At 45.1% G+C, this 13,772-nt stretch overlaps 1 protein-coding gene across 1 annotated transcript; it reads left to right on the forward strand.

Annotated features, from left to right (window-relative positions):
• Positions 1–3,848: 3,848 nt before the first annotated feature.
• Positions 3,849–12,105, forward strand: LOC103273445 (potassium voltage-gated channel subfamily G member 3). The gene is made up of 4 exons (XM_021718974.1): positions 3,849–3,982; positions 6,170–6,231; positions 9,386–9,569; positions 11,153–12,105. Exons 1-4 carry the CDS (start codon positions 3,849–3,851, stop codon positions 11,796–11,798), a joined length of 1,026 nt encoding a protein of 341 aa, XP_021574649.1. The 3' UTR covers positions 11,799–12,105.
• Positions 12,106–13,772: the final 1,667 nt, after the last annotated feature.

The raw sequence follows: 13,772 nt of genomic DNA on the forward strand, positions 1-13,772 counted from the left end.
GGAGTGCAGTGGCCGCTCCCGGCCACCGCAGCCTCACCTGCTGGGCTCCGGCGATCCTCCACTTCAGCCTTCCAAGTAGCTGGAATTACAGGCGCACGCTACCACACCCAGCTGATTTTTTGATTTATTGTAGAGATGAGGTCTTGCTGCCCAGGCGGGTCTCGAACCCGCGGGCTCAGGCAATCCACTCACCTCACGCCTCCCAAAACCCCAAAATATTTTTAAATTAGAAGAATAATATGTGCCATGGCAAAGTATTTAACAGTACTAATACGAATAAAGTACTGCTCATGGTCACCACAGCCTCGACCTGCTGAACTCAGGCTATCCTTTCACCTCAGCCTTCCAAATAGCTAAAACTACAGGTATGCACCACCACGCCCAGCTAGTTTTTTGATTTATTGTGGAGACGAGGTCTCGCCTATTGCCCAGGCTGGTCTCAAGCCTGTGGGCTCAGGCAGTCCTCTCACCTCTGCCTCCCAAAGTGCTGGCTATAATTTTTTTATACTTGAGTATTGCAAACAATACTTGGGTATTGCAAAAAATGGATCTCATGCAGTCCTGGAGTAGTTAAATGACTTGGTGTCCTGGGCAATATTAAGCTTGATAGCTCCTGCCAATCGCTCTTTTAAGTGGTTTTAACAGTGTATGCTACAACTAACAGTATGTAGAATTATTTTTTTGGGGCAGGGGATGGGGTCTCACTACGTTGCTCAGGTTGGACTCCTGGGTTGGGGCAGTCCTCCTGCCTCAGCCTCCTGAGTAGTTCTGAGAATTTTTTTTTTTCTAGGATGTTCAGGTTTTATTGTAGATAATTTTTTTTTAATCAGTATTTTTATTTTGATATTGTGGGGTACAGTTAAGGGTTAAGTGTACAACTATGCTTCGTTCAGGCACTGAGTTCTGAGAATTTTTGAGAGAAGAAAGAATGAAAGGATGTAGTCATTGCTGGCTTCTTGTTGCACTCAGGAAAGCCTTGGACTGGTTTCCGTTTGAGTGTGAAGGGGAGACTCAGAACCCAGAGAGGGTTCTTTGTTTTTGTTTCTTTTTGAGTTGGAGTCTCGCTCTTTCGCCCAGACTGGAGGGCAGTGGCCGCTCCCGGCCACCGCAGCCTCGACCTGCTGGGCTCCGGCGATCCTTCCGCCTCAGCCTTCCGAGTAGCCGGAATTACAGGCATACGCTACCATGCCCGGCTGATTTTTTGATTTATGGTAGAGATGAGGTCTCGCCAAGTTGCCCAGGCGGGTCTCGAACCCGCGGGCTCAGGCAATCCACTCGCCTCAGCCTCCCAAAGGCATGGGATTACAGGCTGAGCCACCGAGCCCGGCTCCAGAGAGGGTTTGTAGTAATAATAATAATAGTCACCAAGTATTGAGCACTTATCAGAGGTCAGGCAGTGTTGTAAGCCTTTTGTACATACTGTTTTGTTTAATTCTTATGACAGCCTGTGAGCTACATTGTATTATTATTATCACCATTTCATCGATGAGGAAAATTCAGCAAGAAAGAATGGTTTATCCAGAGTTCCATACCACCAAATTACAGGTGGACAAGGGTTGCCTACCTCAATATTCTGCTGTCTGATCCCTTGTGCTCTGTGGTTTCATATATCATAGAAATGAAGGACCTACTTTTTTTTTTTTTAACTTTGGGTAAAACATGATTATAGTCTGTTATCTTTAATCTCACTTCAATACATCAATACTTATGTCTTCAAAGAACACATTTCATTTTCCCCTACCAAAATGATAAAGTTGAATCTTAAAATCCTATTCAAGTGTAAATATAGTGAATAAAAAGTTATTAGAGTCTGGGTTCATATAACATTTCCTCATGCTATGTCTTACCATTGTGGTATTGCACTTGTTTTAAGTATAGCATATTACGTATGTATAATTATATGTATATAATGAGCATAATTTACTTATATAATAACTTTTTAAGATGGTTTTTTTTCTGTGGTGTCATACGTTTGTGTAATCACTTAACTTTTTCTTTTCTTTTTTTTTTTTTTTTGAGTTGGAGTCTCACCCAGTCACCCAGACTGGAGTGCAGTGGCCGCTCCCGGCCATCGCAGCCTCACCCTCTAGGCTCCGGCGATCCTTCCGCCTCAGCCTTCCAAGTAGCTGGAACTACAGGCGCGCGCTACCACGCCCGGCTAATTTTTGATTTATTGTAGAGATGAGGTCTCGCCAAGTTGCCCAGGCGGGTCTCGAACCCGCCGATTCGCAATCCACTCACCTCGGCCTCCCAGAGGCGCGGGATTACAGGCTGAGCCACCGAGCCCGTCTATTTTAGCCATTTTTAAGAATATAGTTCAGTAGTGTGAAATGTGGTTACATTGTTAAGAAACAGATCTTCAGAACAATTTCATCTTGCAAAGGAAAGTATACCCATTAAACTATTTCCCTTTCTCCCCCTTCTCCCATCATTCACTTTCTGTTCTGTGAATTTGACTAGTTTAGATACTTTGTATACATGGAATCATACGGTATTTGTCTTTTTTTTTTTTTGAGTTGGAGTCTCAGTCACCCAGACTGGAGTGCAGTGGCCGCTCCTGGCCACCGCAGCCTCGACCTGCTGGGCTCCAGCAATCCTTCCACCTCAGCCTTCCAAGTAACTGGAACTACAGGCACGCGCTACCACGCCTGGCTAATATTTTGATATATTGTAGAGATGAGGTCTCACCAAGTTGCCCAAGTGGGTCTCGAACCTGGGTATTTGTCTTTCGATGACTGACTTTTTCCCCTTGTCATAACATCCTCAAGGCTCATCCATGTTGTAATGTGACAGGATTTTCTTCCCTTTTTTTTTTTGAGTTGGAGTTTCTGCCGCCCAGGTTGGAGTGCAGTGGCACACTCATTGGTCACCCCAGTGTCAACTCGCTGGGCTCCAACGGTCCTTCTGCCTCAGCCTTCCAAGAAGCTGGAACTATAGACACACACTACCACACCTGGCTAATTTTTGATTTATTGTGGAGACGCGTTCTCGTCAAGTTGCCTGGGCTGGTGTCAAACCTGTGGACTCAGGCAATCTACTTCCTTGGCCTCCCAAACTGCTGGAATTACAGGCTGAACCACTGAACCCAGCCAGATTTTTTTTTTTGTGGTAACGCTGAGATCTTGCTGTGTTGCCCAGGCTGATCTTAAACTCTTGGCCTCAAGCGATCCTCCTGCCTTGGCCTCCTAAAGTGCGGGGCGTACAGGCGTGAGCCACCGCACTCAGCCTTCAGACAGTTCTTGAAAAAGATTCAATGAAATATCTGGGCCGGGCTTGGTGGCTCAGCCTGTAATTCCAGCACTTTGGGAGGCCGAGGCAAGTGGATTGCCTGAGCCCGCGGGTTTGAGACCAGCCCAGGCAACTTGGCGAGACCTCATCTCTACAATAAATAAAAAATTAGCTGAGTGTGGTAGTACGTGCCTGTAGTTCCAGCTACTTGGATGACTGAGGTGGAAGGATCGTGGGAGCCCAGCAGGTAGATGCTGGGGTGGCCATGAGCGTGCCACTGCACTCTAGCCTGGGCGACAGAGTGAGACTCCAACTCAAAAAAAGAGAAATGGTATCTGTAAAGTGCTTAGCACAGTGGCCAACTGGAATGCCTCATGAAGTGGTAAGCATTTTTATTAAGCATGCATTTGTGAACGTCTATGTTTGGACCTCAAAAGAAGTCAGAATGGACTCCAGAGGAACAGGGCACCTGTCAGTACCTTCTTTAGCTCTTTTTTCCTGTTTGTGTTTTGTAGAAGTAACCGGCAGGAGTACCCCATTGTTTGCTATAGTGCTCAGTAAAGAGTGCTCAGCTTTCCGGCAGTTGTTTTTGGTGGCACTGGCGAGTGTCATTTGGAAGCATGGGGAGTTTGGCAGGCTTGGTGGTGTTTGTTAGAGGGTGCCTTGGCGTCATCGTAGGGCAAAGTGATGCCCAGGATTTCTCACTGATTCATCCTCTCGTGCGGAATGTGAACAAACTCCATCCGACTTGGGGGTGGGCAGGAAGAGCCCTGAGGACCTCATTACAGACAGCCCACTTCTTTGAAATTCTCCTGCTGAGAATTATTCCACACCGTTTGGATTTCCTCCTTTTTAATCTGAACAATTTTGGCTGCTGTTGGAAGTAATTAGACAGAAAATGGTCTGGTGTTTTTGGCACAGTTAACATTTTTACTCTTCTGAAGTTAATAGAATCCTTTTAGAGCTGGAAGTGTCCTTAGAAGAGCCACATGATTCTGTCCCTTGATGGGGGAGCCTCGGCCTTCAGAGCAGAAAGCGCACAGGACCTTTGACATCAAGTCCTTGCTCACCTCAGGTTGGGGAAGACGCACAGAATGGGTCCACTCTATCTACAAGCCAATCTAAGAAAATGATTATTCTCTCTACCGTGTGCTCCCTTGAGTGTGTATCCTACTACTTACTATATTTACTCATTTATTATCTGGGCTAGCAACCAACTTAGATATCTCAGTTGACTAAGCACAACAAAGGTTTATTTCTTGCCCACATATTATGTCCAGTCGAGGTCAGGGAGGAAAGTATCTTTGCTCCACTCCACCCAGTCACTCAGGGACTTTGCTGATAGGGGCCTGCCATCTTTAGCAAGCCACTGAGAATACATGCCTTCCAGGTTACCACAGCAGGAAAAAGAATTCACACACTCATGCCTCCATGCTTCTGCCTGGAAATGGTGTCATCATCTTTGCTCTTTGCTCATTGGTCAGAACTGCTCACATGACTCTGCCTAACTACAAGATGGCTGGAATCATGGAGGACACCTGGAATATTCAATGGGCACGACCAGGGAGAAGCGATGTATGGTATTATGTTTGGTAAAAGCTGCATATTGGAGAATTGTAGCTTCCCATTCTCTAGGTCTACCAGGTTTTATGACCTTCCTGGTTTTCTTTTCTTTTCTTTTTTTTTTTTTTTGAGTTGGAGTCTTACTCTTGTCACCCAGACTGGAGTGCAGTGGCTGCTCCCGGCCACCACCACAGCCTCGACCTGCTGGGCTCGAGTGATCCTTCCACTTCAGCCTTTCAAGTAACTGGAACTACAGGCACGTGCCACCATGCCTGGCTAATTTTTAAAAATTTATTGAAGAGGTCTCGCGAAATTGCCCAGGCTGGTCTCAAACCCGTGGACTCAGGCAATCCTCTCGCCTTGGCCTCCCAAAGTGCTGGGAATTTTATAGACTTGAGCCATGGTACCTGGCCATGGCAGTAGCTTTTACTAAATAGCCTGGTGAGAACAGGGAAGTTGCTGCCAACCACAGGGTACTGGGGCCCATGAACAAAACAGCAGATAATACAATAGAGAAGCTGTGGTGTCAACTGGGACTTCATCTTCTGACTTTTTTCCTTACCAGGCAGTAGGTTAAATTTTTTTTTTTTTTGAGTTGGAGTCTCACTCTGTCACCAGGCTGGAGTGTAGCGGCATGCTCACGGCCACCACAGCCTCCACCTGCTGGACTTAGGCAATCCTTCCACCTCAGCCTTCCAAGTAGCTGGAACTACAGATGCACACCACCACATCCAACTAGTTTTTTGTGATTTATTGTAGAGACGAGGTTTCACCAAGTTGCCCAGGCAGGTCTCAAACCTGTGGGCTCAGGCAATCCTCTCGCCTCGGCCTCCCAAAGTGCTGGGATTACAGGCTGAGCCACCAAGCCCGACTGGATTACTTTTATTGTGAACTGTATCCTCCTGGCTATTTCTGGGACAGGCTGAAAATTACTACCCTCTCCTACCCCCCCAAAAAAGATACCAAAGTCTCAATCCCAGCAACTGGTGAATGTTACCCTATATGGCAAAAAGGATTTTGCAGATGCGATTAATTAAGGATCTTCAGAAGGAGTAGGTTATCCCAGTGGGCCTTAAGTGCTATCATAGCATGTATTCTTCCAAGGAGAAGGCAGGCAGAGATTTCACAGAGACAGAAAAGGGGGGGGAACAGAGCCACGGAGGTGGAGACTGGAGTGATGTGGCTGGAAGCCAAGGGATGCTGGCAGCCTCCTGAAGCTGGAAGAGGTTAGGAGTGGATTCTCTTCCAGATCCTCTGTAGGGAGTGTGACCCTGCTCACTCCTGATTTTAGTGATACTGATTTTGGGACGCTGGCTTCTGTGAGAAAATGGAATTTCTGTTGTTTTTAAGTTACTAAGTTTGTGGTACGTTTTTACAGCAGCCACAAGAAGCTAAGATACTTCGGTTCCCAGGTTTTGGTGCTCAGTGGCTGTTGCCCTGGTAACCAGTGAAGAATTGGTGGCTGGGGTGGCATTTTGAGAGTGTTGCTCTCTGACCCCGTTTTTCAGGACTGTTAAGGATCTGAGAGGTACAGCTGTTTTTGTCCCTCTGGATTTCCCAGGAAGCCTTCCTTGACAGGACTGCAGGGCAGGGGTGAAGACTTGGGACTATGGTTTTCATTACAGTTTTCATATGTCATAAAATGCCACCCCCCCAGCCATTTAAACATGTAAAAAATAAATAAAATTCATGTTGGAAGAGCAAATGCTTAAGGATAACAGAGGCAGCCTGGAAAGGGAAGAAAGAAATTGAGTGATACATTCAACTAAACATTGAAACAAAGTTTAGCCAGGTCTGGTGTCTCGCGCCTGTAATCCCAACATTTTGGGAAGTGGAGACAAGAGGATTGCCTGAGCCTAGGGGTTCGAGACCAGCCCGAGCAACTTGACAAGACATTTTCTCTACAGTAAATCATAAAATTAGCCAGGGCATGGTGGCCCACGTCTGTAGTTCCAGCTACATGGAAGGCTGAGGCGGAAGGATCGCCGGAGCCCAGCAAGTCGAGGTTGTGGGTGGTGGCTGTCAGCGTGCCACTGCACTCCAGCCTGGGTGACAGTGAGACTCTGACTCAAAAGAAGAAGAAACAAAGTTTAGTCGCCCCTCGGTATGAATGGGCTATTGATTCCAGGACCCCTCACGCACACCAAACCCACACATACTCAAGTGCCAAAGTGGGCCCTCCTGAACCCACAATATGCAAAAAGTTGACCCTCTGTATACTTGAGGTTTGCATCCTTAAATCCTATATTTTCAATCCACGTTTGGTTGAAAAAAATCTGCACTTGGTTGAAAAATGTCTGCCTAAAAGTGGAACCAACACAGTTCAAGCCCGTATTGTTCCAAGGTCAACTGTACTAAGCTGTAATGTGAGCAGGGAGCAGCGTGGGGCAAGACAGAATGGTTGAGCGTATGTACCTGATGACGTTCTGAACTTGCCACTTTGGAAGTGTGGAAAATCCAGGACTTCACTCAAGTATGTGTGGTGATTTACTGTGTGATGAAGGCCAACTTTTCAAACCAGTGGGAAAGGATGGAGGAAAATAAATAAATAGGAACCATCCTTGGGTGGCATGCCACACCAACAAAAGGGAGCAGTGAGCAAGATTTAGCCCCCAGGCTGCCACTGGACGAGCCTTACTACTATCAAATATATAGGCAGAGCCTCTGACACAGGTTTTTCAGAACTGGTGTTTTGAGAAAGAGTAGTCCCAAGGGGGGGTGGAATTAGACCTGGTCTGATCTTCTGCCTACCCTGAAGGGTAGGCATAGATGTATCTGCAGCTGAAAGGTCTTGTGAGCAAAAGACATAGACAGGTTACAGAACAGCCCTGAAACATAAGAAAAGATGGTCAACACCCTTCACAATAAGACAGGGTTATTTAGGCCGGTCTTGATGGCTCAGCCTGTAATCCCAGCACTTTGGGAGGCTGAGGCGAGTGGATTGCCCGAGCCCGCGGGTTCGAGACCAGCCCAGGCAACTTGGCGAGACCTCGTCTCTACAATAAATAAAAATTTAGCCAGGTGTGGTAGCGTGCACCTGTAGTTCTGGCTACTTGGAAGGCTGAGGTGGAAGGATCACTGGAGCTCGCAGTTGATGCTGGGATGGCTGTGAGTGTGCCACTGCACTCCAGTCTGGGCAACAGAGTGAGATTCCAACTCAAAAAAAATTAAATAAAAAGAAATGAGAAACTTTGTTTCCTGTTAGGATCTCCAAGATATATTATCCAAACAAAAAGCAGGACAATGAGTGTAATATGCTGTTATTTGTTTAAAAGGGGATACACACATGTATGTAAAATTTTGTTTGTGCACCAATTAACTCTGGAAGCATGCATAATAAACTGATAATATTTGCCTTCGGGGAGGGGAACTGGGTAGTTGGGGTAGGGGGTAAGAGTGGGACTTTTCTTTCTTTCTTTCTTTCTTTTTTTTTTTGAGTCGGAGTCTCACTCTGTTACCCAGGCTGGAGTGCAGTGGCACACTCACGACCACCGCAGCCTCGATCTGCTGGTCTCTGGCGATCCTTCCGCCTCAGCCTTCCCAGTAGCTGGAACTACAAGCGCGTGCCACTACGACCAGCTAATTTTTGGATTTATGGTAGAGATGAGATCTCATCAAGTTGTCCACGCTGGTCTCGAACCCCTGAGCTCAGGCAATCCCTCTTGCCTCGTCCTCCCAAAGTGCTGGATTACAAGCTTGAGCCACTGCGCCCGGCCGACTTTTATGTCTTATATGTTTATTTTTAACCTTTTAGATTCAAACCATGTGAATGTGAACACCTACTCAAAAAATAAGCAAAGGTGAATAAATAAATAAAGCGAACCTTCGCAACCCAGCAAGCCCTCTAGTTGGGTAACATGGTTAAGTGTGTTTACTTGTTTCCCTGAGTAACACCCAGCGCAGCTTGTGTTCTATGGAATGCACCTTGAGTAATTTTTTTTTTTTTTTTTTTTTTAGTCGGAGTCTCAGTTGGGTGCAGTGACTCATGCCTGTCATCCCAGCACTTTGGGAGACTGAAACGGGAGAATTGCTTGAGCTCAGGAGTTTGGGACCATCCTGGGCAGCATAGCAAGACCTCGTCTCTTAAAAAAAAATAAAAAGAGGAGTCGGAGTCTCCCTCTGTGTCCCAGGCTGGAGTGCAGTGGCATGATCATGGCTCACTGCAGCCTCAACCTTCTGGGCTCAGGCAGTCCTCCTTTATCAGTCACCAGACTAGTTGGGACCACAGGCATGCACCACCATGCCCAGCTAGTTTTTGTTTTTTGTAAAGATGAGGTCTCACTCTGTTGTCCAGGCTGATCTCAAATTCCTGGGCTCAAGTGATCCTCCCCCCTCAGCCTCCCAACGTGCTGGAATGACAGACATGGGCCACTGTACCTGGCCAAGTGATTCTTTTTGAAATGTGGCCCCACCTACCTCCCTCCTACCTACTCTGATTTCTTTTCTCTCCAGTGTACTTCTGATGCTTGGGTTTAGGTCAGTTGTGAGAAAGAATTATGTGAAGGAAAACGAGTGTGACGACATAATTATAGCTTTTAATTTGAAATTTAGAATATTAAATTAATTTGCAATTACCTTTGAATTACCTCTCTAGGTCAGGGCTTCCTAACTGGTGTGTTGAAATTTTATTTCTTCAGCCCCGGAGTATGTGGGGCGAGGGCTTTGGGGCACAGCCCCCAGGATGGTGATGGCTTTTTCAAGAATCCTACCAGCATGCTGTGTAAATACAATTCTCAGTGTATGCAGTCATATGGAAAGGTTGGCAAATACTGCTGTAGGTAAAATGTGGTCTTGCATTTTTAAAATGTATGCCCTGGCCGGTGACTCAAGCCTATAATCCCAGCACTTTGGGAGGCCAAGGCAAGAGGATTGTCTGAGCCCAGGGGTTTGAGACCTACCTGGGCAACTTGGCAAGACCTCGTCTCTACAATAAATCACAAAAAAAATTAGCCGGGCATGATCGCGCACACCTGTAGTTCCGGTTACTTGAAAGATTAAGGTGGAAGGATTGCCTGAGCCCAGCAGGTCAATGCTGGGGTGGCCGTGAGCATGCCATTGCACTTCAGCCTGGGTAACAGAGTGAGACTCAAACCAAAAAAAAAAAGTATGCCCTATGGCCAGGCATGGTGGCTTACACCTGTAACTTCAACACTTTGGGAGTCTGAGGCAGGCAAATTGCTTGAGGCCAGGAGTTCAAGACTGGGCAACATAGCGAGACCTTGTCTCTACGCAAAATAAAAAAATTAGCCAGGCATGGTGGTGTGTGTCTGTAGTCCCAGCTACTCGGGAGGCTGTGGTGGGCGGACCGCCTGAGGCCAGGAGGTCGAGGCTGCAGTGAACCATGATTGTAGTACTGCACTCCAATCTGGGTGACAGAGTGAGACCCCCCCCACCTCAAAATACATATATAATACATGTAGTGTAAAAATAATTACGGAAAGCAAGTCAAGTGGTTGTGGTCTTTGGGAAAACCCTAGTGGCAGCTTTGCACCAGCGCTGAGTCCTCTGCCTTGTGTCTGCTGTGAGTGGGCGCTTTCCTGGGAGAGTAGTCAGGCAGTGTTCACAAAGCTGGCTTAACCTCAGTGTCTGCCACACAAGCCCACTGGAGAAGAGGGAAGAGTTACATTTTAGAAAGTGGTCTTGCGTTGATTCATATGTCCGCTGTCTATAGGAACAAAGCCCTGCTCAGCTTCCTCATAACTGGTATCACAGTTGAGAACTTCTGTCCTAAGACTAAGTGAAATCCCAAATTGTGGCTGGTTGAGTATAAGTTCATTTCTTTTTTGAGTTGGAATCTCACTCTGTCGCCTAGGCTGGAGTACAGTGGCACGCTCACGGCCACAGCAGCCTCCATCTGCTGGGCTCAGGTAATCTTTCTGCCTCAGCCTTCCAAGTAGCTGGAACACACAGGTGCATGCCACCACACTGGCCAATTTTTTTATTTATTGTAGAGACGAGGTCTTGCCAAGTTGTCCAGGTTGGTCTCGAACCTCTGGACTCAGGCAATCCTCTTGCCTCGGCTTCCCAGAGTGCTGGGATGGCAGGCAAGGAGCCACCACTCCCGACTAAGTTCACTTCAAACCACCCAGTTGAGAGAGTTTTTAAAGCATTAGTGACAAGTGAAAAATACTCATTGCAATGGTGTAGAAAGAAGAACTTTGTCAAGTTCAGTTTTCTTCTGAACTGATTTGTTGTGCTGTGATGTCCTGGTGCATTGGATGGTGTTGATAATGCTGTCTGTTCTTTATGTTTTCTGGAAAAGTAACTGAATTAGTATGTCAATGTGCTACCTGAAGAAATCTAAGAGCTATTAAAATGCTTAAGAAGAAAATGATCGATTCTCCTTTTGTTCTCTTGACAGGATAATTGAAGCTATCTGCATAGGGTGGTTCACTGCAGAGTGCATCGTGAGGTTCATTGTCTCCAAAAACAAGTGTGAGTTTGTCAAGAGACCCCTGAACATCATTGATTTACTGGCGATCACGCCGTATTACATCTCCGTGTTGATGACCGTATTTACAGGCGAGAACTCTCAACTCCAGAGGGCCGGTGTCACCTTGCGGGTACTCAGAATGATGCGGATTTTTTGGGTGATTAAGCTTGCCCGCCACTTCATTGGTCTTCAGACCCTTGGTTTGACGCTCAAGCGTTGTTACCGAGAGATGGTGATGTTACTCGTCTTCATTTGTGTTGCCATGGCAATCTTCAGTGCACTTTCTCAGCTTCTTGAACATGGGTTGGACCTGGAAACATCCAACAAGGATTTCGCCAGCATCCCGGCTGCCTGTTGGTGGGTGATTATCTCTATGACGACAGTTGGCTATGGCGATATGTATCCTATCACAGTGCCTGGAAGAATTCTCGGAGGAGTTTGTGTTGTCAGTGGGATCGTTCTACTGGCATTACCGATCACTTTTATCTACCATAGCTTCGTGCAGTGTTACCATGAGCTCAAGTTTAGATCCGCCAGGTGTAGTCGGAGCCTCTCTGCTGAGTTCCTGAATTAATGCGTTGCAAATCCATTCTTGCATACATTTCATAGAAGGAGTTGATGCTCTTTCATTTTCATGCATTTCTCGCTGGGTGAGCACTGCAGTGGCATTGTCATCATCTTGATAGGGTAGACATGGTCCTTCCCAGCTGAAGGGATAAAACGGTTTACTTATTACGGAGTAAATAGAGTCAAGACCGCCCAGGAAGAGTCAGAACTCCTCGAATAAACATCAGGACCTTATTTTATTTCAATGTCTTTCCTCTTTGCCTTTGAACAATTACACTTTTTTTTTTTAAGTACATTATTTGAACATTTTAAAACAGAAAGGTACTATTTTCCAAATGTTTTTCCATCTTATGAATTCAGAAGAAGCTTGGAAATTATAGTGCTGTTTTTTGGTTGAGAGTCACATTTTCATTTCTAAATGTTTTATAATTTCTCATATCAATGTCAGAAGTATCCTGGAAACATATGTCACATGCAGGAGCTGTTTAACAAATACTTTAAAATTGGGCCAAAATTTCAACTGTGTAAAAGAGCTAGATACAAGCAAGACTAGTATTTGAGAGACTTTTCCAGCATACTCCTCTCTTCTCTGCTTTGTTTTTTGTACCTGTTTTTCACCTGATTGTACAGCTTCACAGAGGCTTTGAGGATGTTCTTTCTTTTCCATTTGGAATGTTTAAAATCTCTTTACTGAAGTGACTCAAAAAAGTATTTAGGAATTGAAGAGAACTTGTATTGTTTAGCATTTTGTTGGATCATATTTGAATTCATTGCTGTTACTAGGTGATAATTGTCCTAACATTTAGATGTTCAAACAAGAAATTTCCAGTATAAAAATGATAATAGAAATAGTTTGATATTATTCAGTATTACCACCCATATTTATCTTCTTTGTGTCTTAACTTTTGCCCCAAATACCATGGGCTTAATAAGACTTACCAGATGAAAGGATATTTATATAGTTTTTTTTAATACCAAAGGCGTCCTTATGTGTTATCACTGGATTATCATTTTAAAAAGAAATTAAATACTACTGTACTCTTTCATAGTTGCTGTGTGGCTAAGTCGATTTTAAGCCAGCTAAAGGTACGAATACATAATTATTTGATCGTCTCTTTACCATTGTGAATCACAGCTACGCCAAAACTCTTTTTGTAAGAATATCGGATAATACGCCGTATTAATCTGGCTAGATTATTAGGACTAGATAATGTAAAAGTGATGGTGTTTAGTGCCAAATTTTAGCCATAGGAATTAGAATTTTGCTTTTTCAGCCAATTGCCATAAAGAAGTCAGTGCAAAAATACGAAAAATTAAAATCTCGGATTCATGTAGATAATTGAATGTTGTGCAGGGTAGTTCATCAGGGACGGAGGAGAGAGGGACTGGCGGGTGGGACAGGGGCACACTTATCAAGTCAGGGGTTACCAGAAGTGTTCATTAAAGGAACTTAGCCATCATCCAGTCCAAACCGCGACTGCTTCAGGCTGAAAACGAGGACAAGTAAGGGTAGGATTGTGAAGGACTGGGGCTGCCACCTGAATCTCCAGAAACCCAGCCCTGCAGGGTATTCTTCACACTCTTTTAGGTTCCCAGAAAAGCCCTGAGAACTCTCACTTCCTTGTCACTGTCATACTGAGATAATTATCGCAAGTTGGTTTTCTTTTCCCTACTTTCCTTTCCTGGGTTTGTGTGATATTTCGGCCATTAAAAATCTCACCCCGCCTTGTCTGTTCCTCCCGGTATGCTACTTTTGACAGACTCAAAATACACAATATTATTTGTTGTATATTTCTTGTATTTTAATCTAGTTGAAATATATGGCATGGATTTTTTTTTTTTTTTTACTATTTGGATTAAAGCTTTGTGATTCATGCAAGTCATGTACAGATGGTAGTACCTCCATAGTACTAATAAAAATATGGCAGCCTTCCATTTGACTGATACTGGGATGCTTCCTGTGAATATATCTTACCTTCCC

The sequence above is a fragment of the Carlito syrichta genome, unplaced genomic scaffold (assembly GCF_000164805.1).
Source record: "Carlito syrichta isolate Samal-C Ts95f unplaced genomic scaffold, Tarsius_syrichta-2.0.1 Scaffold314048, whole genome shotgun sequence".
In the NCBI taxonomy this organism is placed as follows: Eukaryota; Metazoa; Chordata; class Mammalia; order Primates; family Tarsiidae; genus Carlito; species Carlito syrichta.

What these genes read in the sequence shown, in the direction of transcription:
- LOC103273445 (XM_021718974.1), top strand. Translation starts at nt 3,849, where the DNA reads ATGGGGAGTTTGGCAGGCTTGGTGGTGTTTGTTAGAGGGTGCCTTGGC. An exon ending in GCTCAGTGGCTGTTGCCCTG is followed by an intron (nt 6,232 to 9,385) that starts GTAACCAGTGAA and finishes TTACCTCTCTAG; the next exon opens with GTCAGGGCTTCCTAACTGGT. An exon ending in GTTGGCAAATACTGCTGTAG is followed by an intron (nt 9,570 to 11,152) that starts GTAAAATGTGGT and finishes TTCTCTTGACAG; the next exon opens with GATAATTGAAGCTATCTGCA.